Raw genomic sequence first — 25,504 nt, 5'->3', positions numbered from 1 at the left:
ATCGCCTCAACATCCTGCTGGGTTACCTTCAGTGCCATGGCGAGAGTTTGTACCGGGTGTAACGCTCGACGTTCCGGGCATTCATAAAAAGAGGGAATGTAGCCCCCTGGTCGCTAGAACGGTGGCTGAGAACCTCATAACTGACGTCTACCACTCACATGCTCTGGTATTCACTGATGGCTCTATTGACGATCGTACCAAAAGTGCCACGTGTGCCTTCCACATCCCGTCAGTGAACGTGTCCTACCAAGGGAGATCATCGCGTTACCCGATATCCTCCACGACTGCTGAGCTCCTGGCTCTCCTGCTTGCAGCTGCTACGGTCCAGGTACGAGGGTTTGCCAGAGCAGTCCTACTCACAGACTCGAGAAGCGCTCTATGGGACGTGATGAACCCCATGTGTGACAACATCTTAGCGCGAAGCATCAGAAGATCGTGCGCCCAACATAAACAAGCTGGAGGCGATATCGCCTTCCAATGGATACCGTCCCACGTCGGTGTCGGCGGCAACGAAAGGGCGGACCAGCTGGCGTCCTCGGCACACCTGGGCTGCAGCAATATTTTGCCAACTCCGGACGACGCCGACAGGCAGATGTCTGTTCAGCTCCTTGTTGAACTGCGCCACCCTGGAATACGGGACATCATGCGTCATAATCGCCCTCCTCTTCCCATGAAAAATCTTCCTCGAAGCATCCAGACCATGCTCCATAGGCTCCACACTGGGTGTGCGTTCACCAATTCTCAGCTGTTCAAGATAGGCTCTAGGGGTAACGCCTGCTGTGGCCACTGTCAACAACCCGAAACAATCGAACACATCCTGCGAGACTGCCGAGCATACCATTCTGCGCGCGAAACACATCTCCCTCGCTCCACCTCGGGCTCGCTAGCAGACATCCTCTACCCCGCCGGTTCTTCTGCCGAACGTTCCGCCAAAGCAAGAAACCTCATTCTCTTCCTGCTGAAGACAGGCCTTGCTGATCGACCCATCTAATACTCTACTCTCCCCGATGAACTCGTGCACCTCACCGCATCCCCATCCTTCAACCTCCTCTATCCTCCATCCGTCCGTCCTTCCTTTGTGTTTTGTTTTGTTATGCGTTTTCTTTTTTTTTTTGGCTATAGTCGTGACGACGCCCACTTCTGTGTGGCCAACAACGGCGAGCCTATCCTGCCATCACCCCCCCCCCCCCCCCCCATTTTTAAGAGTGTATGCCAGCCTGTGACCGACCGCCTTTCGCGTGGACAGTGTTAGTTGACGAGTTTCTCTCCCTTAACTACAGCGCACTACAGCGGAGCTGATCCGGTTGCGAGCAACCCTGCGAAGGCGAAATGACGAAGGCGAAATGACGGGAGGCTCTTTTCGGCTGTAGCCTGAGTCACATGGGCGGAGCCTCTCCGATCATGTGACCGTCGCCTCCGCGTCACGTGACCGGGTCGATTGCTACTCGTGGCCTTCGTTGCTGGCTTTCCTGCGGAGCACGCAGTGGTAAAGGGGAAAACCAGGGTGTCGAACCGAAACGTTTTTCGTTCCGGTTTTCTTTCCGGTTCTATCATAAACGGTCCGGTACCGGTTCTGCTCCGGAGCAAAAAATAACGGTTCATGTCGGTTTTAACCGGTTCCGCTGGTGGACATAATCTTTCCCAGAAAAAAAAAATCAATGCTGCAAAATGTAAACCCATTTATATGCATACATGGTATTAAATATTAATAGGCAGCTGTGAAATTGGTAGCTCCTGGCTCCTGCAGGTGACTGTCTGTTCAAATAGGCATTCTCCTTTCTTGAAGCGCATGATACAGACGGACTTTGCTGTGATGTCATACGTAAAGTACTTTCTTGCTCGATTGGTGCGATCGCGTCCCATCCGAATGCCTGTTTCTGCTTCCTCGCCAGGAAGGGGACCATTTCACCTGCGCCCGATAGATGGCATCGTGCGCTAATTTGCGCAGTGCGCGTGAGTAGCGCGGCGCGGAAACAAGATGGCGCATGCTCGCTCTTGGAACTGAGTCTCGATACTATGAAGCGTAGCTTATTTAGTGACTCTACTCCTACCAACACACCAGCAAAACCGAATGGCGATGACACTGTTAGGTGACCTGTGGCCTTAAAGGTGGAAGCGTTGATAAGATGAATTAAAACTGAGTAATGACCCTGTCAAGGCCCTGCACACTGGGAAGTCTCCCGGCTCTGATGGACTTCCTGCCGAATTCTATAAATGCTTCTGGTCGACTTTGTCCCGTCCTTTGACTATCCTTTTCAATAGCTGCTTGGCGGGCGGTCTCTTGTGTCCTTCCATGCGCGACAGCGTTATTATCTTGCTCTGCAAAGACGAGTCTCGCAGGCTCGATCGGAACGCTTATAGGCCCGTGTCTCTATTGAATACGGACTATAAGATTATTTCTAACGCGCTATTGCAACGAATTTCTCCCGTTTTGGGCCTTGTTATTCCTCCTTGGCAGGCCTGCGCTGTCCCCGGACGGTCCCTCCAGCTCCACGCTTCTGCGTTGCGTGACGCCCTTTATTGGGCTCATAGTCGCATCCAACCTGCAGTTTTGGCCTCTTTTGACCAAGAGAAGGCTTTCGACAGGGTGCACCACGGGTACATGTACCAGGTCCTGCACGCTTTTGGTTTCCCTGTTACGGTTATTGACTGGGTCAGAACTCTGTACGCCGGAGCTTCAGCTACGATTGGGCTAAATGGGGCTCTGTCTGACCGTTTTCCAATAAAGTCCGGTGTGCGGCAAGGTTGCCCTTTGTCTCCTGCTCTCTACGCCATGGTCTTTAGTCCACATTTGGAGTCTCTTGCAACTTTCCTCCCTTCACGTATGCTCAAACTACCTGGCTCTACAGCTCTTCCGCTTTTTGCGTACGCGGATGACCTGTCTCTAATACTTAGAGATGAAGCTTCTGTTGCCACTGTCCTAGGTGTTCTAGATGCCTATGGCAACGTATCAAATGCGCGCATTAATCGGGCGAAGAGTGTTTTGCTCTTCCTTAATGCTACTCCTTCGTGCCCTGCGCCCTTTGGCATTCCTGTTAAAGACGATGTTCGCATACTAGGATATAACTTTAATAGTTGCGGACTGTCGCCGTCCTCATGGCTGAGGGTGCACCAGCGCAGTGTCCCCGTTCTTGCTGATCTCAGAGGTTTGGTGCTCCCTATCACGTGTCGAGCCCGTCTTGCCGCCTCATGGTTTTTCAGTAAATACTGGTACCATGGCAGTGTCGTTATTCCCCCTCGTCAGATCTTGGTAGCTGCTACTCGCACAGCTTTTCGTTTCATCTGGGGTGGCAGCGTGGAATGGGTGTCACGCGCCCGCATGTGCTTGCAGCGGGAGTTAGGTGGCCTATGGGTTCCACATATGAAGACCAAGTGTCTCGCCCTTGGTCTTAAAGGTATCTTTGATGCGCTCATGGAGCCGTGCCATCCTGCCCATGATCTGTTACAGTTCCTCCTGGGTCCTGATGTCAGGTTTTTTTCGGCTTTTTCGCTGAGTAGGCCTCGGTCTGAGTTTGTCGCACCCCACCTCAGGGAGTATGCCTCCTCCATGCCGCGCCTGCGCGAGTCCTACCCAGGTGAACGCATTTCTACCTGGACTGTGAAGCCACTGTACAAATCTCTCTTGGAGCTTCTTCCCATGCCTCCGGTGGCTGTGGGCCTTGGTGTGCCCCGGCAGGTTGCTTGGCGTCTTGTCACCGCGGGCTGGATCGACGCACGTCGGGCTAGCCTGCAATGGTGCTTGGCACACGGCGTCTTACCGCTTCGGGACCGTCTTGCTCGGTACGGAGTCACCACTCCTTTCTGTCCATTCTGTGCTTGTCACGAAACTGTGGAACACGCGTTTCATCAGTGCCTTGTGCCCGATACGCTATGGCACAAAGTTGAAGTCCTGTTCGGTGTGTCACGCATTCGGTGGGCTGTCATTCAAACGCTCTTTCAGCCTCCCGTCCCGCATCGCGATAGGAAACAGTTCCTCCTTCTGGCAGTTGAGATTAACTACCAGGTGTGGATTTCTCGCTGCATTGCAGCACAGGGTGGCCGCGTCCGTAGTGTAGTAGAAGTGCTAAATCTTGTTCGAGCAGGGGTTCGTCGCGCTCTTCGTAGAGAGAGAGCTGTGCTGGGAGCTGTGCACTTTGCAAGACGGTGGCAGACATCTTCGGTCCTCTTTGAAGATGATAGAGGTACGTATGTGCTTCACTTTTAGGTGGCCAAGTACAGTGTGCCGTTGTCACGTTCGCAGCTTTCCGCGAGTATTCGTTCTTTGCATGGTGACGTCCAGCACACATATTAATCTAGAGATCATATTGCTCTAGAGTTGGCATCTACGTAGCCTTAGTTTAGTCCGTGTGAAACGTTAGAGGGAGCCAGTCTGTGTGGCTGGTCTTCCGCTCTGATGAAAATACAGAGAGAGCGAGTAACGACGTATGTACCAGCCGAGAGAGGTTGGCGGTTTGCGGGTTCCGCACGTAAAGATCAAGTGTCTTGCGCTCGGGATAAAGGCAATTTTTGACGGCCTTAGTGACCCTGGCTACCCCGCCCACGATCTCCTGCAATACTGCTTAGGTCCAGACGTACGTCTGTTTCGCCCGCTTGTGCAGAATAGACCGCGCTCTGAGTTTGTGGCCTCGCACATGAGAGAGTACGTTTTGAACGTCCGTCGCCTACGCGCATCATTCCCGTCGGATGATTTCTTTGGTCCGTCAAGCAGTTTTATGCCGCTCTTCTGGAGCTCCTTCCGACGGCGTGCTCGGCTGTGCCTCGCCCGATCGCGTGGCTTCATATTACGGCCGGCTGGTTGGATGCGCGCCGTGCAAGCTTGCAGTGGCGTCCTGCGCACGACGTTTTACCTCTCAGGGACAGGTTGTCCCGCTTCGGTTTGACCAGGCCTTTTTGCCCTTTCTGCCCTACCTTTGAAACATCGGAGCACGCTTTTCGCAACTGTCTACTCCCGGATTTTTTGTGGCACATGGCTGAGGTGCTTTACGGCATTCCGTTCATTCGGTGGGGCACGGTCCAGTTACTGAGCTCGCTCCCAGTTCCGGTCGGCGATAGACGCCAGTTTGTACTCCTGGCGGTAGAAATAAACTACCAGGTCTGGATAGCACGCTGCATAGCTGTGCACGGTGGCCGTGCTCGCACCGCCGTTGAGGTACTGAACAGGGTCAGAGCGGGCATCCGTAGAGTGTTATACAGGGAGAGAGCAGTTCTTGGGGCCGTCCAGTTTGGTAGGCGGTGGCAGACACCAGCGACCCTCTTCGAAGAAAGCAATGGTAGGTATGTCATCCGCTTCTAATATCCTTCGTGCTGCTGTCCCACGAGCAACTCTCCGTGAGTTTTGGTTTGTTGCGAGGTGGCATCTAGCACGTACATCAATCCCAGACCTGCCGTGAGCTCGTCTTCGGGTGTTGGCGTTGCGATGGTTGTACACTAGTGCGTTTGTTGCGTTAAAGGGAGCCAGCCAATATGGCTGGTCTTCCACGATGATGCCAATACATATTCGGGGTGCGGAGCGCGGCAACTGTGATACCGCCCCCGTGGGTGACTCCTTCGCTCCTGCTCCTGCTGTCGAGCAGGTAGACACTGTAGATGAGGACAGCGTAAGTGTCGCGTCTTCCGACTCCGATAGGTTAGTAATTGACCTGGAGGCAGGCGCTGTGATGCCTGGCACGCCTGGCTGTAAACGGAAGCATGACTTCTCGGACGAGTCTCCTGATGTAGTGGGAGACGCCGCCACCATTGCTGACGAAATATCGGCTCCTGATTCCAAGCGCAAGCCCGATGATCCGGACGTCCCTTGCTAGATTCTCTGTCAATTCTATGTTTGTGTTCTTAGTATCCCTCTTTTTTATGTCCCAGCTTCGTGTCGCCACCTTAAATGTGCGTAGGTTTTGCAAGCACTACCGCACGAGTACGGCGCAAATCGAGGAACACCTTCACTCACAAACGCGCTCGACGGCTCCATTTCCTTTTCTTCGTGTCCTGTCCACAAAAGAGGAGCCACTTCGCACGCGCTTGCCTCGCGGATACGTAGATGTATTCAACTTCGCAGCTCTCAAACAAGGGACATGTTACGAGAGATTACCGATAGAGAAGCCATTTCGTAACCCCCTTGGGTCGCACAATGATAGAGAGTCACAACCGGTCACATGTACATCTAAGTCTATGTGCGCGAACGATAAAACGTTACAAAGGGAGCCTAAGGGTCATAGTCTACCGACATACATTGCACCGTAACCGTAACCCTCGTGATGTATCCATGACATTACTGAGGGCATTGCCTTCAGTAATGTTTAATTCCAAAATGAACTATGAAGGCTAACCCAGTGCATTAGAGTCTCCCTTCCACTGTACAGTTGGATTGACACATGAACCTACATCTTGGCACAGAGTAATCACGTTCACAAACACATTTTGAAGTGAGGTAAATTCTTTCTCCATAAAAATGAGGTGAGGACAAAGATCACAAGGGCAATTGCCCACTTCTGCTTATGTCTTTTTCTCATACATCTTAATGTGGTTACATTTGCCCTTCTAAATGGAATTATCTATTTTCCTACTTAATGTCTTTACAGGGGACTTCTCTTCTCCACAAATCAAGGGGCTGTGCCTGTCTCCCTTTCGTCCCCGTTCACTGTCGTCGGATTAGTCAGCAAAGGGTGCGTCTTTGGAAGAGGGTGCGTCTTTGGAAGAGACCGCCACAAGGTGAAGCCACATCAGCAGAATGAGGAAGGGAACCAGGTCTGTAATGTGCCTGTATGGTATATGTTGTCCACAGTTCTTGTGCCTATGTCATAACCCATGTTCAGGGGTACATCGAGTGGACAGGGTCTTGAGCCACGTAAAAAGAAAGAAACTGGATGTGCCCCTGCCCATGCTCTTTTGTTCTTGCAACACTTACTCCCAGCAGTACCCCATCTGTTCACAGTGATGGCAGATACTCAAGCTATCGTAATGCAAAACATTGTTTCTTGCCCTTGCAGCGCACGTCTGATGCTCCAGATTGGACAATAGGTACATTTGCATCACGCAAAGTAAAAGTACAGGGCTCCAAGAAAAAGGGCTGCACTGCTTCCATGCACATCAAGAAGGTCTTGATATATCCAGAGTACAAGGTAATTTCAGGTACTCACAAAAAGGAAATGGAAATATAATGCAGGCATTTGTTTTGCAAACAAATTACATGGGGGATCAAGGATTAAAGCACGGATTTGACCTTTTAATTAACTGCTATGCACTAACATTACTACAATATTCTTGTTCGGGGTTTTAAAGGATCATGTGTGATGTTGTTGAAGCAAATTTCTACTGTTCTGTTCATTTGATGTATTCCCGAGCTGCTGCTATTATTATGCATAGAATTTAAATCATAGCATTGCCAATATTTATGTCCATTATATTTTCTCAATCTACAAATGTTACCAATTTTTCTCACACACTTTTGCAGTTGTTGCTCCTGTAGAGGAGCTGAGGCACCATCAAGTTCTCGGAGTTTGTAACCTAAAAATAAGATTGTAAATTAAGATACTTAAAAATGTATACAGGGTGTTTCGCGTAACATGTCAAAAAAGTCATAGCAAAGGTTCTATTTGTCCGAAGACAACACGGCCAATGGTTTTTGATTTCGGAGAACTTTTGCTGTCATGTAATGACAGCTGGACCAATTTTTAAGTACAGGAAATTTGGTTTCTTAAATTGCCAAGGCGAATCCCAGTTTTTCTTTGCACAGGTAGAGTGTGCTTCGCGAGTTTGCTCACATCCAACAAAAGTACAGTCAACAGAGTACTCGAAGTATCTGAAATTAATTAGCAAAAGTAGCTGAAAATTACTACCACACCTCTCCAACACCAGCGACGCAAAAAATTAGGCTGGATTTAAGCAGCAAAATAATATGCCGCAAATTTTGAAATCGTGCGTCAAGTGGTCAGTAAGCGCAGAAAAGGAGACCCCGCAAGCTTTCGTTCGGCGCAGCGACTCTTTGAAGACGTTAGCATGAAAGATGGCTTAGCAGCTCATGAAGCTAATTTCTCGTTCCTTCCCGCTGACATCACAAAATTGGAGCCTGCAAACTTGCCTCTTGTGAAGGCTTTAGGCATCGTTAAGGACGTGCGGTATTCCTTACAAAGTGCTAAAGGTGCACGTGCATCTGTTGTTAAAGCAAAGCTTGAAGACGTGCTTGACAAAAATAACGGGCTGAATCTGTTGCAGTCAGTGGGCGCCGTTCTTGAAGAACAAGACTCCGAAGCTCTGTCTGCATATAGCACAGATGAACTAGCTCATCTTAAGTTCGCAGGGGTAACGTCTTGCGATGTAGAGCGCACATTTTCTCGATACAAGACTGCATTGTCCGACAACAGGACGTCTTCCAAATTTGAACACTTAAAAATTACGTTACGTACTGTAATGTCGTATAGTTTAGACTTTAGAGTCAATGGCTTCAATAAAAATATACGTTTGACATTGTATGTTCGTATCTGTTCATTATTTTGCTGCACAAAGAGGAAAGAGGTTCATGGTATACAATAAGCTTTTATGCCATACTCGACTTTTTTTCAATAAACATATCTCCCCCCCCCCCCCCCCATACTCTTGGCATCACGTTTCATGAAGCGAGAGTTTCGTTATGCATGTTTTGAGCACATTCGACCGTTTTTTTTTTCTTTTTCTCTCGCACATTTGTATGCATATTTCAGAAGATTTTTGTGCCTAAGGTCCCGGGCCTTACTTATTACTTATGTTATTAGAATATGGTAATCCGTGGTCTTACGTCGTGCGACAAATATGATGATATTACTTAGCAGACACATAACAGAGCGAAAAAAGATCGAACACAGAGGGAAGTGTCTTCGTCTTGGGGCTGTGACACTGTCACACCCGAGTGTGAACAGAGGGACGGATGAGAAGGAGAATCCCACACCCTGACGATGTTGGGATAGAGCTATTGCTTTTTATCGCCGATCAGTGAATGACCACACCACTTCACTCGTATTCAATATCAAACAAAACATTTATACACATAAACTAGTAAAGATGTACAGCTAACACAGACAATCTCGTGGAAATGATGACTATAGTTCAGGAGAATGAATTAAACTTATATTACGGTAAGTCCGGTGGTTCCTGGTGGTGGTCGACGGATGTTCAGATGCTTGCTGAGGTGCGACGGAGGGAGTTGCTGCGACGGAAGGAGACTTGCAGGCACGGCACAAAAACTCACAGAAGAGTCTGATACACAAATAATACGGTCGAACGAGATGCACTTGCTCACATCAACCCAATGCTGATGCCGACTTTGTCGCCGCGCCCGATACGCGGCTCAAAGCTGACCGTTCAAGGAGGTGGCCCGATACCAACTACCACTCTGGCTAAAATTCCGTCGCCTTGTCTCTTTCGTCCCCCTTTCCCTAACTAGTCGCACACAATGCGTCGGTCGGGGTGCACATATGCCCCTTTGACGGATCCATGCCGACGAATACCATAAACTTACAACCTGGGTGTCTTTTAAGGGAAAACACATGTTCCATAGCCGTGGGGCTGCAAAGGTGTCGGGGAAGGTATGGACGGGATACATGTGTTTCCACTTTACCTCCCAAATAGAAAATACGGTCCCTGGTACGCGAACTAAGTGCCGTTCAAGGACCGTGACAGACACGCATACTTATCTGCTACGTTTCTAGCACGCTTTTAGTTTCTTGGGGCGGGATCGGGGTTCCAAGATCTTTTGGGGCATTAGGAAGATATAGGGGTGCCGGGAACATCCCTGTCCCTTATCGGAAACAATCAAAATGGCGGCGCTGCGAAGGGCACTTGAGGCGGTGCGCCCCACTTGCACAACGTTGAGGCGACTGTGATTCCAGAATGTCTCACTGCGTCAAATTTACCAGGATTAACCCAGCTTCAGAGCTTTACGGGTAGACAACACAGTATTCCACCTATATTGGGTAACAGCCGAACGCAGCGTGCTGGCACAGGTAGACCGTCGTGGCCGTCTAAACCAAGCAGCTCCATCACCACAACCGTCACCACCATGGTAGGGTTTCGTACGACAACACCCTGTATATTTTGTTGAAATACCATGCAAGCTTAGTGAAAATAAATAACAGCGTCATACCTAGGGTTCCGCGTTTCGGTTTTAATCGAAAAACATCGAAAAACATACACCGGGTAAATTTTGCCTTATTTGGTTTTAATCGCAAAGCATCGAATACAGAGGAACGTTCCAGGAACCATGGCAGATAAATTGCTGCACATGCCAAGCAAGCTTTCCTTTATTACTCCTATTTCCTTTGTATTTGCTATGGTTGGATGACCTGCGACCGCATTGAGTGTTCCAGGGTCCCACCTCGCAGGGTCCCTTCAGGAATCGGGCCTCGCTCAAAGGATATGAGCACTGCTTGGACTTCTCATCAACTCTGGCAGTGACTGCCTTAGATCGTAACTTTCGGCCGTCATCATTCCTTCATCTGTTATCACATCATCTCATCTCATCCTGGTTACAGTCGTGACGCAGCCCACATTCGTGAGGCCAACAACGGCAAGCCGGTTTACGCCACCACCACCACCAGGGTAAATCCTTTTGTCCCGGATCGGGTGCGCTGGTCGGAATCTCATTCTTCTGCCATTGTAGGTGCCCTATATACCGCGCTTGTGAACCTTTTAGGGACGTGACGTCAAGTAGAATCTCGGTCACCGGCCTTTAGTTGCTTATTAGAGAGGTTACGACAGTACATACACCTCCACTTTCCACATACGGCCGTCCTGTCTTTCCTGTCTGTCCTGTTGCTATCACAGGGAAACATCCCATGTCATCATCACTACTTCATTTATTGTTGTTGTTGTTGTTCCTCGGCACCCGAGATGGGAAGAAAGCCTTGGACTACGTTTGCGAAAATCAAGATTTTGAACTCTCAGGCAAGGAAGATGTTGTCATATGCGAGTATTGTCGCGTGACAGTGAATGTGGGCTGTGGAAGAGGCGCGGCGTGCATATCGGAGCACGTGAATCTGAAGAATCCTCGTAACGAACAAGGTGAGCAAACACCTTCTGGTCATTTCTTGCGGCACTTATAGAACTCGATCTGGTAATTCGCGTTGGTTGTTGTTAAGGCTGCGTTAGACGCGCACAGCACTGAAATTACATTGTAGTTGCTATTCGCCGATAACTGTCGGGTAAACCATGTACACGCAAGGAAAAACATAGAAAAACTCCGATTTCGCGAAAATCAATAAACATCGAAAAACATACGCCGAATCCGCCCAAAAATAAACATTGAAAACGCGGAGTCATACCATACGCAGTGTTGCGACTCCGGGTGTGGTAGCAGGCCGAAGGAGACTCGGCGAGGGAAGATAGAGACGTAGCAGTTTATTCACATGATGTCAGAGTAGGAATGAGAGAGATGGGCTGTAGTGCCCAATGCTATATAAAGTCTTTGGCGCGCAAGGTCTACGTGGTCCTCACACACCGCACAGTTCGGTTCCTTTCGTCTTCAACTGGCGGCAAACAATTGATCTTTGACGGCGAAGGTACTGGTGGATCTCAAGTGGATCTCTGGTTTCGCCGCAGCGTGTTTTCGCGTATGCAGCTGATCTGTTGTCGTCCGGTATGGCGCCAGTCGCCAAGTCATAACAGCAGCAATAGAAAAAGCATGCACCCGAACACAGCTCCTGATGTTGTTTTTGGTGGCGGCGTGCCACAGAGAGAGAGAGCGGAAGCGGCGGTACTGGGGTTGGATTCACAAACGCGATCGTAAGTTACGCTAAGATGCGCTAAGACGTCGTAGCCTGCGATGCGCGTACGACGGCGTCGTAAGTGCAATTCACAAAGCTATCGTAGGGGAGAGGGTACCCCCTTTGACGAGGAAGAGGAAGTTGCTCGCTTCCTGTCAAGCGCACCTCCGATAGAAACAGCCAAACGGTGCGACATCATGTTTTCGCTATGGTAACGATGACGAAAATTTGTAATCGCACCAATAAGAGTCGTCCCGTTAGAAGAAGACGAAGTTGTTCGAGCCCAAATGCTTTCCCAAGCAGCACAATGTACTGAAAATCGAGTGCAATAGGGGTGGACGGGTAGGTGGAAGACCTTGAACGAACTGGTGTAACTAAAGAACATTGATAAGACACATACCGTCCACCCCTATTGCACTCGACTTTCGGTACATTGTGCTGCTTGGGTTGTTACTGCACGTGCTCTAGGTCTTTCGGTAGCCATAATGGATGCCATGCAATCACAGGCGAAACGCGTTCGATGACACAGCAAATATATTCCCAGTATGTTCGTCTCGGGGAGGGGGTGGGTGAGGGTGTTTTGTAAGCTGTGTGTGGCGCCCAGTTTTGCAGCTTTTATGGCTTCTTTTGCCTTTCTTGCAGACAATTTGGAAGGATCTTGGGGGTGTCTTAGCGGGGTGTAGGGGATTCCTGAAAAATCCCTGAGACCCGATTTTACGGAGCACAAAGTTGAAGCATTTGTTGAAGGTTACCAAGCAAAGAAATGCCTCAATGTCACTTCGGGGATGGTCTCGAAGGTTCTGTAGCAAAGTGCAATGCGTTGGCGCGTATTACGGAGTCTTTGTTTGCCGTCTCCAAATCCACCGCTGTCAAATAACGCCGCCATCTTTCTTCGTAAGACTGCTCGGGAGCTCTCGCAGGATTCCGCCGTAAGCTGCGAAGATTTTGCGATGCGCGCCCTTCGTGAATCTACACTTCGTCGTAACTTTCCCGTACGACGGAGATACGACAGATTTCGTCGCACGAGCTCTTTGTGAATCCGACCCTTGGTGCGGCGCGTCCCTCCTTTCCGTCGCGTCACCCTGTCCCACTGGAATCCGATACGGACTGACCGAGATTGGCCGGCAGATATTGTAGGTCGTACAGCCAGGAGCGTAAGATCGTGTTCCACGCGACGTGGTCACGTCAAAACCACAACAACTTTATTGTGAGATGGGAGCTGTCATCGCTATGGTCACGTCAGAACTCACACTGGTAGGCCCCCGTATTTACCTAGAACTTTTCACATGGGCGTTCCCAGGATCTTTCCCAGGGAGGATGGCAAAGCAAAGAACCCCTCACCTCTTTTTCTGTAGACGGACGCTGTGAACTGTGCTGGTATTCAAAGGTTCATATTATTATGACATCTAAGAAAAATCGTGACGATCGACGTATGGATAAAGAGTGCACAATTTTCACAAGTGACCTTGAAGGCCCAGGGGGCGCGGCCCCCCTTACCCCGGCGTGCCCGTGACGTCTCGCTTAGGAGCTGAAGGAGACGAGCTCAGAAACCATATCGCTAGAAGTCTGCGCAGAAGCGCCGCCGCTGGTGGTTTACACCTGGCCGTCGCCGCCGAGCCCAAACTGTCGGCGTGCCGCCGCTGCCGCCGAAGATGAAAAACCGGCGCGGCTGTATGTTGTGCCCATTCTGATAAGTCTTTCTTGAAAAAAAAAAAAAAGTTCTCGTTTCCTTTTTTCCTTTCTTTCATGTTACGATGCATGGCCCAGGCTTCCATCATGGTGTTTTCCACTGCAAGAATTTGATCAGTGATTGGGATTTCAATGCAAATGCTTCACAATGTCGTTCCAAGTTCGTCTTTGAACAGAGAACGGCTGAGCAACTTATTATTCAGTTCCTGCAGGCTATGTACTCGGTCATCCAGCAGCACCATAGGATTGATCAATATCCGTATATGTATGATATCTGCTGTTTCTCTAAAGGAGATGGAACGAAGTCAGTTATTGAACCGTAAACCTAAAACTTTAAAACCGCAAAGATTAAGCTTTCACCATATCACCCCCCACCCCCCGTGAATGTTTAGAATGCTGCGATTTGAGATATGTCACACGTGAGATATATGTTCCCCCATTGCCATCACTGTCAGTTTCTCTCAGGAATAAGGTACAATAAACCTTAAATTTTTGAAAAACAGAAAGGAAATGGGCGAGCTTGTGAAATTTAACATCCATGACAAAACCCTAAGTCTGAAGAGAAAAGACCTTTCCTGCCCAGGCTCAGGGTCTCGTCTCGTCATGGCTGCAATTTTTCTGCCGGCCATTTCATGCGATTACACATGTCGCGCCTACCAGTCCACAATGGTTCATTCTTTTTTCCATTTTTTTCGCACGGTATATTTATCCACGATAACTACAGTCTGTGTAAGAATGCTATTTATTGACCTTGTCGTGGTGTCTTTTGCCATATCTTCATTTCTTGCGTTCGTATATTTTTCTCAAAATGATTCACATGACGAGTGAGCAGAAGTTATAACGAATCGTCGTCAGTTATTGAACTTGCTAGGACGTTACGTGTATGCTGAACAAGCCATTAACGAGCTTTGTTGGAGTTCTCAAACGACGACCTATTTCAAGCATTCTTTTACAAGCCGTGCTTTAGCTTTTATTTTCGTTTGTGTGTAGTTTCCTTTCATAATATATGTTCACCTCGTGCTGATATACTTGATGCAATAAAAATTGCTGCCATTCTCATGTCGGTGATACTAAAAAGAAAATGCTCCCGCCCTGAAATGTCCGTACGTAACATACATGAACTCACGCCGATGACATGCCATCGGCGTAACGCCGCCGTCGCCACTGCCACCGGGCCTTCAACCTGCGCTACGCCGCCGCCGAAAAAATAGCCCTCGGTGCACACCTCTACATATCGCTTATGCTGTGGTCTCATTCTTGTGCCCGATTTAAGTCGTCATGATGTTACTGTGGCGGGGGCTTCCTTAGCTCCTGAGGGAGTGCGACCTATATTCTGAAGACATCGGTACCGCCTGAAAATGTCGAGTTGAGGTTTGTCATAAAGGGAAATCACATTTGAATTCCCCATAGTTGGAACACAGCTCCTGCCGCCATCTGCTTGAGGGAAGGGGGTATTTCATTCCTTTTTGTCTATTGGATGAAGGATGACCTGACACCAATAACAGACTACGGCGGTTCATCCTGGAGTCAGCCTAGTTTACTAGTCGCAACGAATGGCTGCAGAAGGCTGATCAGATACCTTTTTGGTCTTCCATTCTAGCTGGTTGCCTTTTCACCCTACTTAAGTGCATCAACTGCCCCAATTCCCTCTTTTGCACCCCGTTGAAAGGTTTAGTTGGTGTCACAAGACGAACGGTTCGCTTCACCAAGCGGGTCGCAAACGCAAAGACACTGAAGATAATACAGGGTGTCTTTTTTTATATATACAAATTTTTCATTTAAAATATACGTGGTATAAGGACTATAGACATCCTGTTTTCATTTCTATCATCTCTGGGCCGGCGGACTTTCTGGGTCATCTGTTGCTCAACCGTCGAATGACTAATTACCTAAAAATCGTAACTAACTTTTAAATTATAAAAGCTACAGAGTTGTGCCAATGAGAACATCTGTTCCTTTCGGTCATTTGATATCGTAGACGTTTTCAGAACAAAAATTCGTTCGGTAGATCGTCCGCAAAAAATTCGTGAAGGGACGCCATTTTTTCTTTATTTTGTTGATTGCGCATCTTCGGAGACGGGACTTTCTTTCACCCCCAATGTGAGAGCGTGAAGGAGCACAGTGCCGCCTCATGCGTCGAAGATGAGATTTAACTTGTGGAAACAAGACAAAAAGCACATGTGTCGGGTGACGCTATCGGAGCTGCCCTTATCTTCGGATGCATTTTCTGTTTTCTTTTAATCTTTTTCCAGGATGCAACCTAAGCAGCACAATGTACCGAAAGTCGAGTGCAATAGGGGTGGACGGTATGTGTCTTATCAATGTTCTTTAGCTTCACGAGTCTCTTCAAGGCCTTCCACCTACTCGTCCACTCCTATTGCACTCGACTTTCAGTGCATTGTGCTGCTTGGGGAGAGGCGACAGTGTGCTCTTTCACCCTCTCACATTGGGGGTGAACGAAAGACGGGTCTCCGAAGATGTGCAATGCACAAAATAAAGAAAAAAATGGTGGTCGTTCTCGAATTTTTTGCGGACGACCTACCAAGTGGATTTTTGTTCTGAAAACGACTACGATATCAGGTGACCGAAAGCAACAGATGTTCTCATTGGGCCAACTTCGTAGCTTTTATAATTAAAAAGTTAATTACCGATTTCTAGGTAATTAGTCATTCGACGGTTGAGCAACAGATGGCCAAGAACGTCCGCCGACCCAGAGATGATAGAAGTGAAAACAGGATGTCTATAGCCCTTAGAGTTTTTTAATGAAAAATTTGTATAAAAAAAAATAAAGAAAGGAGACATGTTGTACGTACTTCTGTAACATTTGATATGCACACGACAGTCAGCATTTCTTCTCCAGTTTTATGACCGAAAAATGCGGTTTTCCAAAACAGAGTGGATGCCGATAAACAGCCTTCGAATTCCAGGTAAAACAGACGCCGAAAACCGGCCGAAATCACCCAGCCGGCTATTCTGGTGGTGGTGGTGGTAGCTCAGCCCTGGCAAATCGATTTTTTGGGTGAAGGCCAGAAAGTGTGAGGAGGAAGAAGAAGATGCCATAGCAGCACCACTCGAACGTCAGGCCTGACGATTAGCCCATGTAGCCACCAGATCAAGCTCGAGAAAGCTGCTACATCTGTTTCCATCAATATGCTCGATATTACGTTCCGATTTCCTCCATTGGGCACTCGGTTGTGCGTCACGAAACGATTCTTAGTTTACGTTTGCTTACAGTTCGTATTTTTTGCTGGTCAGGTACGATCCGATGATCTCTACAGTGCAATAGCACACCTCGAGGACCTATTGACAACCGAACAGCAAGTTATCCAGTCTATTCATCGATACCAATCCCTTCACCACGATCGGTTGGAGGAACTACAGTTTCATCATGCCTGGAGCAGCATCACAACGGGCGAGGGCGTAGGAAACGTCGTCCGACGGTTCAAGACTATGGCTGACCTCAGCTGGACGTGGGCTTTCTACTACGACCGTAATTCGCTGCTGAGCCGCGCCATAGTTCGTGCTATGATGGGGTTCCTCTCCAGATATACGATGCCATCGGATGACGACTTATCGGGAGCAGCAGTAGGGCTGTGCCGCCTTCTCAACACCTACATGTTGACTTCCGCGTTTTTGACATCACTCCGTTCGGCACCTCGACCTACCGTTTCAGACCTTGTCCTGATTGCTTCATCCTGCCTCGGTGAGGGTTATGTAGAGGAGTCGCTAACCTGGGCCACGGCTGCTCTCGAAGAGTCAGTCGCCAAGAACGCAGCGTGGGAGTCTGCTGTGTGCGTTCTATCAAATGCCACGTACAGTCTACAAAATGTAGCGTCCGCTTCAGACGTGGTCCACAAGGCCTTGAGTACAGCGGGCCCTCCTGAACGAGGAATTCTGTCGAAAGTAAAGGAACTCTACGACAAGGAAATTCGTGGGTGGACGTATCCCCAAGGGAAAACTTGGCAAAGGCGACGAAGCCAGTTCGAACGCTCTTGCGCAATCGCGTTGCGTGGCGCCCCTCTTAGAGCGTCAAGTGAGCTGCGCTGCAAGATGACCACCAATGGAAGACACCCCGCCCTCATTTTACAGCCAATCAAGATGGAGGTTATCAGCGTGGATCCTTGGTTCGTGCTTTTCCACGACTTTATTAGTGCCCAGGAGGCGGAGGAAATAAAGAGCCATTCTCGAAGACATCTAAAGCGAGCAACAACTGTACACCAAGATGGCGCCATGAATCCTGTACCCTACCGTGTCAGCAAGGTAACCGAGAAAACCTAGCGAGGCACTTCCAGATGCAAATGCTTGCTCGTGTATTTGTAGAATAGGGGTCCCTGCGTAGTATTTAGACACTGCTACAGATGGTACGGCACCGATCACTCTGAAACTTCTACTATACTCAAGTAGGCTCAGCTTTCTGCGCAGCTTCCCGTTTCCCTCTTCCCTCTATTTCTCGCGCAGCGACCTTAGATCGATCGTAGAGCTTCGAAACAGCTTCACCGCATAACATGCTCAGAACCGACCGTCATTCGGAATGATAGCGGTCTCTTTTCTGATCCGTTGAAAATGGGAGGCATACGCGTTTTTGTGACAATTTGGTTGTGGGTTAATTCCCGCAAAAAGGCGTACGCCCTGCTCTCTACACAAGTTAGGCACAATAACTTTTATCAGTCGGCGCAACGGCTTGCGCACAGCGTGTTATATGAGGAAGTCGTGTTTTAAGATTGGTCCTCATTTGCAGTCGCTGGTTTCCTTATACGAGAAGTTGCAAATGAGGGACTTCATGGGGAATATGCACAGAGTTTGGTCGCATAATGAGAAGAGCTGACATGAAGAGGATGTGTACAGGGTTTGCCATGATCAAATACCCCAAGATAATGAACACCAGGACTTCCCAAGATAACTCTCGAAACTGCCGTCAGTTATTGAATAGCTAAGAAACCGCGTAAAACGTTTGGAGCTTCCGAGTTTGTTTGGACGTATTAAGAAGAATGTTAATCCGCGCTCTCATATGTGCGATACGTACTGGTGGCGGGGGGTTGGTTGGGAGGTTCAAACCTCCCAAATCATCGTATCTTTCATGGTGCATTAGGGAGAGGAAAGTGAGGAGAGATCCTCCTCCCCCATATATAGATCCCATAGAACCCGTCCCGAAATATTTTTCTGGTTACGCCTCTCTACCTGAACGCCTCTTCCGACATTTTCTCGAGCTCTAGTTTCGAAATTAGACCTAGAGGGGATATTTGCCACAGTTCGAACAATGTAATAAATAAATAAATCTGGCAGCGAACTTTTATTCTACAAAAGGTTTATACGCAGGGGGTCCCAGACACCCCGGGGCGCCAACGCGTTCAGCAACATCCTATCGTTGGACTGACAAAGAGGGCGCCGGAAAAGTCGACGAGCGCTAGGTTCTTGGTGCTCCGAGAAGCATGATGATCTTGCTGAACCTGAGTAAATCCGGCCCGTGCTTCACATTGTTGGGAGAAAAATGCGACTTTTACGTGGCAAATTTTCGAGTTCAGTTCGCAAAAATCGACATAATCAAAATTAAATTAGACTACGTTCGGATCAATAAGTGGCAAAAGCCTAGTAAGAACAAATGCCGTTCATCGCGTGATTCTAGGTGGCATGGTATTTATAATAATTCAATGACACGTTTTCTGGGACACCCTGCGTATGAGAATTACGACAACCCTGACGCAAACGAAGCTGATTTATCGACAAAGACCTAGACCCCAATGGACGTGTGCATAACGCGTCCTCTAATGTATAGTATAGCGCCCAAACGCTATTCTTGTTCGTTTTCGTTTCGTTACAAGCGTTTTCTCTGTTCTGCCGTTCGCAGTCTTACTTCCTAGAAGAGCATGTGTTCCCGGCTGCGAAGCGTGTTGAAACGAAGATCTTCGACGTCACAGGCCTTTCAGGGAGTAGCGCCGAAAACTTTCAGATTGCTCACTATGGCGTCGGGGGCCACTACATAACTCACACTGATTACACCAAGAAGGACCAGTCGACGCTTCCGGACCATCACCTATGGGGGAACCGACTGGCGACCGTGCTGATGTACCTGACGGATGTTAAATCCGGCGGTGCTACTGCATTCGTCGAGGCCAATGTGGCTGTCAGACCCCAGAGGGGCCTGGCGCTCTTTTGGTTCAACATGCTCAGAGCTGAGGATGAAAACAGTGAAAAGGTCACAGAGTGGTCCGAACCTCGCTACGGAGACCGTCGGACGAGTCACTGCGCATGTCCCGTACTTGAAGGTTCAAAGTGGATCGCAACGAAGTGGTTCCGTGAGAAAGACCAAGGGGTTGTGAAATATCGAACGCCTATTTAACCATTCTTCGTTTATATTCTATAAAGCGTGAAACCGTTTGATGGATTGAGACGGGAAATACATATATGGTATTCATTCTTGCCTGCATGCCCGTTTGAGTGCACTAGTTCAGCCCATAGAAACAAAGAGCGAACGGAAGGACCAATGAAACGTGACGCACGCTGGATTGACGCGGCCACAGGCGCCACCAGGATTTTTTCCGGGAGTGGGTGGGGGGCGGGTCAGGGCAGAATGTTTGGGGTGGTGGTGCGTCAACTGCGCCCGCGACTACATTGTCTTGGCCCAGAAACCGTATAGGCTTCAGGAAGCCGGGTGAGGGGGTTGGGGGGTGACGGCGCCCATGTGCCCGGCTCTGTCAGCGTACTTTTTTCTGCTCTAAAACCTGTGGAATTCGTAATCATTGCCTTCTCATGCGTGGCAGACTATTTTTCAATATACTACGCCGGGGTCACCACTGCTCTCTAATTTATCCCAGCGTTAGTCATACCTTTGGGGAAGTAACTGTTCTGGGTGCGTCCACCAGTGCTCCGTCAGGTAACACAGGCGCCTGTTCATCACCGATAAAGTCACATTCCAGTCCATCCAACTGCTCAGTTCAGTTAGAGGAAGGCAGTTAGGACGAGAGGTCTGTTGCAGACAGCAACAGGTGAAATTGGGAACTCATTAAAATGCTGGTTTCCTCGAACGTCAATCGGCATAACGTCACAAGAAATCATGTAATACTGCGTGATGGGCCACGATGTTAGGCGATTTTGTAGCCCTATGCGTCATGCGTGAAAAACAAGATGTCAGAAAAATCTGCTATGCGCGCCCAAGCCTGTCAAAACCGGCGCAGCATTCTGCAACAATCCCAGCGCATGAGCAGCATGCTCCTGCTCATTGAGCGCTCTTTTCTGTGGTGGTCACTGTCACTAATAGGGATTCAGTTAAGTGTTGTGGCAATTCCAATGTAAACAGTCATCTGCTATATTGGAAAGTGAGTGATTATGGTCAAACAAGTCAAAATAAACATGATACCTTCTACAATACCATCTGTGATTCCTAAATGTCAGTATGACAAGCTATGAAGAAATGTTAATGTAGTGCATGCTATTCAAAGCAAGTTCTTCCACATCCCCCCCCCCCATCTACAAACACCCAGAAAAGAAGAAACGGGTCTTTGGTTTGCCTCTGGTAACATAATTTAACTACACAAATGCAGTATGTGCAGTCAAACACATTTGCAATAAGGAAAGCATAAAGATTATTGCAGTTGCAACGGTCATGTCAGTAGGTCATCTACATCTTGGTATTTTTCAAATTTCTCAAACATTTCTATATCTTTTATATTCAACGTGCTGGACATCTAGTGTGCAACACCTGATATCGAATCAAAATCTGAGCCAGTATGGGGTCATGAACACACCGGTGTAACCTGAGCAACAATAAGGTAGACGGCATGTCAACAAGTTGCAAACCGCTGTTCCATCTTGCACATTTGTCATGCTCATCTAGGTATTTTTCAAATTTCTCAAACATTTCCATATCTTTTATATTCAACGTGCTGGACATCTAGTGTGCAACACCTGATATCGAATCAAAATCTGAGCCGGTATGGGGTCATGAACACACCGGTGTAACCTGAGCAACAATAAGGTAGACGGCATGTCAACAAGTTGCAAACCCCTGTTCCATCTTGCACATTTGTCATGCTCATCTAGGTATTTTTCAAAATTTTAAACATTTCAATATCTTTTATATTCAACGTGCTGGACATCTAGTGTGCAACACCTGATATCGAATCAAAATCTGACCCAGTATGGGGTCATGAACACACCGGTGTAACCTGATCGAGCAACAATAAGGTAGACGGCATGTCAACAAGTTGCAAACCCCTGTTCCATCTTGCACATTTGTCATGCTCAACTAGGTATTTTTCAAATTTCTCAAACATTTCCATATCTTTTATATTAAACGTGCTGGACATCTAGACGTCTAGACGTGCTGGATGTCACTAGATGTCCAGCACGTTGAATATAAAAGATATGGAAATGTTTGAGAAATTTCAAAAATACCTAGATGAGCATGACAAATGTGCAAGATGGAACAGCGGTTTGCAACTTGTTGACATGCCGTCTACCTTATTGTTGCTCAGGTTACACCGGTGTGTTCATGACCCCATACTGGCTCAGATTTTGATTCGATATCAGGTGTTGCACACTAGATGTCCAGCACGTTGAATATAAAAGACATGGAAATGTTTGAGAAATTTCGAAAATACCAAGATGTACATGACCTACTGACATGACCGTTGCAACTGCAATAATCTTTATGCTTTCCTTATTGCAAATGTGTTTGACTGCACATACTGCATTTGTGTAGTTAAATTATGTTACCAGAGGCAAACCCAAGACCCGTTTTTTTTTTTGTTTTTTTTTTCTGGGTGTTTGTAGATGGGGGGATGTGGAAGAACTTGCTTTGAATAGCATGCACTACGTTAACATTTCTTCATACCTTGTCATACTGACATTCAGGAATCACAGATGTTATTGTAGAAGGTATCATGTTTATTTTGACTTTTGACCATAATCACTCACTTTCCAATATAGCAGATGACTGTTTACATTGGAATTGCCACAACACTTAACTGAATCCCTATTAGTGACAGTGACCGCCACAGAAAAGAAGGCACTAAAATTTTACAGATATCCACCCAGTGATTCTGCAGCCATAAGGTGCTTACAGTATATCTTACAGCACTGTAGTGTGCTAAATTGTTTATACTGCAGTATTACTAATCGCTAATTAAATTTAACCTAGTATGTGAGAATGATATACTGAAGTGAATAAATAGATAAAGCAAATAGGGAGGAACAACTCTCTCCGCTCTTGTCTGAACATATGCACCATCACCAAAATAATATTGCGCGAGTCTGGCGCCTGCTAATATACGCGCTCGAGTCGCAAAGGCGTTATTAGGCAATTAAAAGGAAAGTATCCAAGTCTAATATATACACGACGGGATGCACACGGCTGTTTGTGAACGGACTGGTTCGCGAAAGCGCCTTTATAATGCAAAGTGTAGCAACACGGGAAGCCATAATAATGTGGCGTAATTTATCGTGCACGTCCTTTTGTTTATACGCATTTATTGTCGTATGCCGTATATGCGTGTCGTACACCCCAATCTCACAGCATAGCAATTGAGCTCTCAAACAACAACCATCAGTTGAACAATAAACGGGGTGAGATTAATATAAACTCGCTCAAAGACTCAACGCTGGACCCGAAACCCTTTTGCCGCCGACGCCGCGTATCAAGGTCACAGCGCCGTTACAGTGGCTAGCGCCGTGTAGAGCCGCCATCGAGAGCGTCTGTCCTGTCGTCCGCAGCGCCACCACAGCCTTGCACAAGGGGGCGCTCTATTTCGCATCGCCATCCAATACCTTCCGCTATCTCTCACCATGCTCCCCGAAGGAGCAATGACGTCATCCGCGGAATGCGACCGCAGCGACCCCTATTGGTGAGGCGTCGCTCGTAGCGCCCTCTAGTGGTGTACCCTACACAATGAATAATCCTTCTATTCATCGGAGATAATCCGTCTATTGGGGGCTGCATTGGAAACAACACCCGGTCCATCCGCATGGTCGGCGGATGGATACGGTCAAAATGTTCCGCGCGGTTTTTCCTGTGCTACGGCTAGAGGGCGACACAGAATGACGCGGTTTACGGGGCTTTGAGACGGTATTTATCCGTACTCACTTTTCATGCTTTTTTATAAAAACGGAAAGTGGTAGACATATAAATTTGATGTCTATCGATTCCTGAAATAATTCCAGAGAAAGTAAATGGAAAGTGTTCTTCGAAATGGCTATAGAAGTTTAATAAAACCTGTTCAAAGAGGGAGGAGAAAAATTGTGTATTTTTTTCGCATTCGTGACGTCGCCGTAAAATACATACGACATATATGAGAAATCCTGTAGCGTAAATAGTTTCATCTCGTCTTCCTCTTTATGATGAAAGCACCCGCGTCAAAATCTGCGCGGCGGTTACCGAGAGAAAGCATAAAAACTGTTCCATAAGAAATACATTGGGACGGAGAGCTGGTATGCCCTCTTAAAATATGTCCTTTGGCAGGAGGTGGCAAGGTGTGTGCAAGGCGAAGGTGAGTAAATGAAACATCAAAATATTATTTGTGGCACATGGCAAATCGGAAATGTGTGAGGAGATAACGGTAACAAAAATGCAGTCTGATATTTCTTTAGTGAGCATTGCTAGAAACACTCATAAGCCAACATTCTCTTCGTACGTATTTCAAAATTTCTTGTAAACACCTGATTTCTAGATGTTATTAGCACAGTACTTTTTCAAGAACCGCTAAAATATCATTTATGTTTCTAAACAATTCGTACAGCAGTTTACTACAATAAGCATTGCCACATCGCGTGCAACAAGCGGTGGTAAACGCGAGGCCGACGCTTCACGATAACAACCTCAACGTGGACATTCTGCTCCATGCGGTTGCAAAGCTTCGATACCGTTCCGTTCACGCTGAGTTGGCGCTCCGTTGGCCTCATTCAGTTGGCAAAAGTTGCTCCATGCGGTTGCCGCCGACGCGACAACGGAGGTAGAACACTGCACCCCACTACCACCACTACCTGCCACTACCAGAAAATTAAACCTACTAAAGGGAATTAAAATCCACTACCAAGCGAGGAGGACGCCAACGTATAGTAACTTAGCCCATCAGAAGCGGGCAAAGAAGGTAAGCCCTCTACTGGAATTAAACTTTAAAATCCATCGCCGACTACAGAACCCATTATCAGGCGAGTTCAATTTCAAAGGCGCTATGGAAGCTCAAGTTGAATTCCGATTATGGAATTTGAAGTGTGTGATAAGTTTTGAAGTTGAATGATGGGTTATGATGGAATGAGTTTGAAGTTGAAGTTGAGTGATGGGTTATGGTGCGATATGAGTCTGAAGTCGAATGGTGGGTTATGATGTGATGAGTTGAAGAGTAATGATGGGTTACGATGTGATGAGTTTGAAGTTGAAGTTGGATGCTGGGCTGTGATGGGCTGCGTGGAAATCTGATCATTATGTGATGCAGAATGAAGTCGTGAGAAAATGCCAACCTACGCCGCATTTTCCAGAGCCAGAGTGGTGCCCTCCAACGTATTGTGCTATTGACGAAAGTGGAGGAAAGCGTGCAGGACGAACACAATGCATTCTGGACAGGTCCTGGACACACGTCACAGCAAACATTAATGCACACGTGGCCTTAAAGACGTGATCGGCGCCCTTTGTTTGTAAGCAACGCGTTTGCTGCTCCTGTTCGCCATTTTGGACGTCTATCGACTCCGGTAATTATTTTGATCCAATAATCTCGCAATAAAACGCGCAGTTTTATACACGAGGCCTCGTACTGTTGACCGCCTCACGAGATGTGATAACGGCCTAGCTGTATACTTTACGCTGGCAAAATGCGTCCATCTCTTGGCTTTATGCTGTGGGATTTGCTCCTGGAAGTAGCCTTCCCCACCGGGTTGTGGTCTAAGTAACCAGTACGTTCCATATCGCCAATCAAGAATGACTCCGACACCAGACTGGAATGCAACTTACATCGTTTATTCGTCTCGAACAGGTCTTCCTCCTGCGCTGCTCCGGTCCCGAATGTCCCGTTGTCCCCGTCGCTCCCTCCCGCCTCACCTCCCACTGACCTCAATCCGAGCGACAGAACGGCACGTGCAGCGATCTTGGTCAGTGGAAGAAA

At 47.8% G+C, this 25,504-nt stretch overlaps 1 protein-coding gene across 1 annotated transcript; it reads left to right on the top strand.

Annotated features, from left to right (window-relative positions):
* The first annotated feature begins 16,466 nt into the window (after positions 1-16,466).
* On the top strand, positions 16,467-19,828 carry LOC135374444 (prolyl 4-hydroxylase subunit alpha-1-like). Its single transcript, XM_064607406.1, has 2 exons — positions 16,467-17,675; positions 19,261-19,828. The coding sequence occupies exons 1-2, from the start codon at positions 16,566-16,568 to the stop codon at positions 19,750-19,752; spliced, it is 1,602 nt and encodes a 533-aa protein (XP_064463476.1). The 5' UTR covers positions 16,467-16,565; the 3' UTR covers positions 19,753-19,828.
* The last annotated feature ends 5,676 nt before the right edge of the window (positions 19,829-25,504 follow it).

This window comes from Ornithodoros turicata, unplaced genomic scaffold (assembly GCF_037126465.1).
Source record: "Ornithodoros turicata isolate Travis unplaced genomic scaffold, ASM3712646v1 Chromosome58, whole genome shotgun sequence".
Taxonomy (NCBI): domain Eukaryota; kingdom Metazoa; phylum Arthropoda; class Arachnida; order Ixodida; family Argasidae; genus Ornithodoros; species Ornithodoros turicata.
Note: the sequence above shows the minus strand (reverse complement) of the source record. Positions and strands in the feature narration are given on the sequence as shown.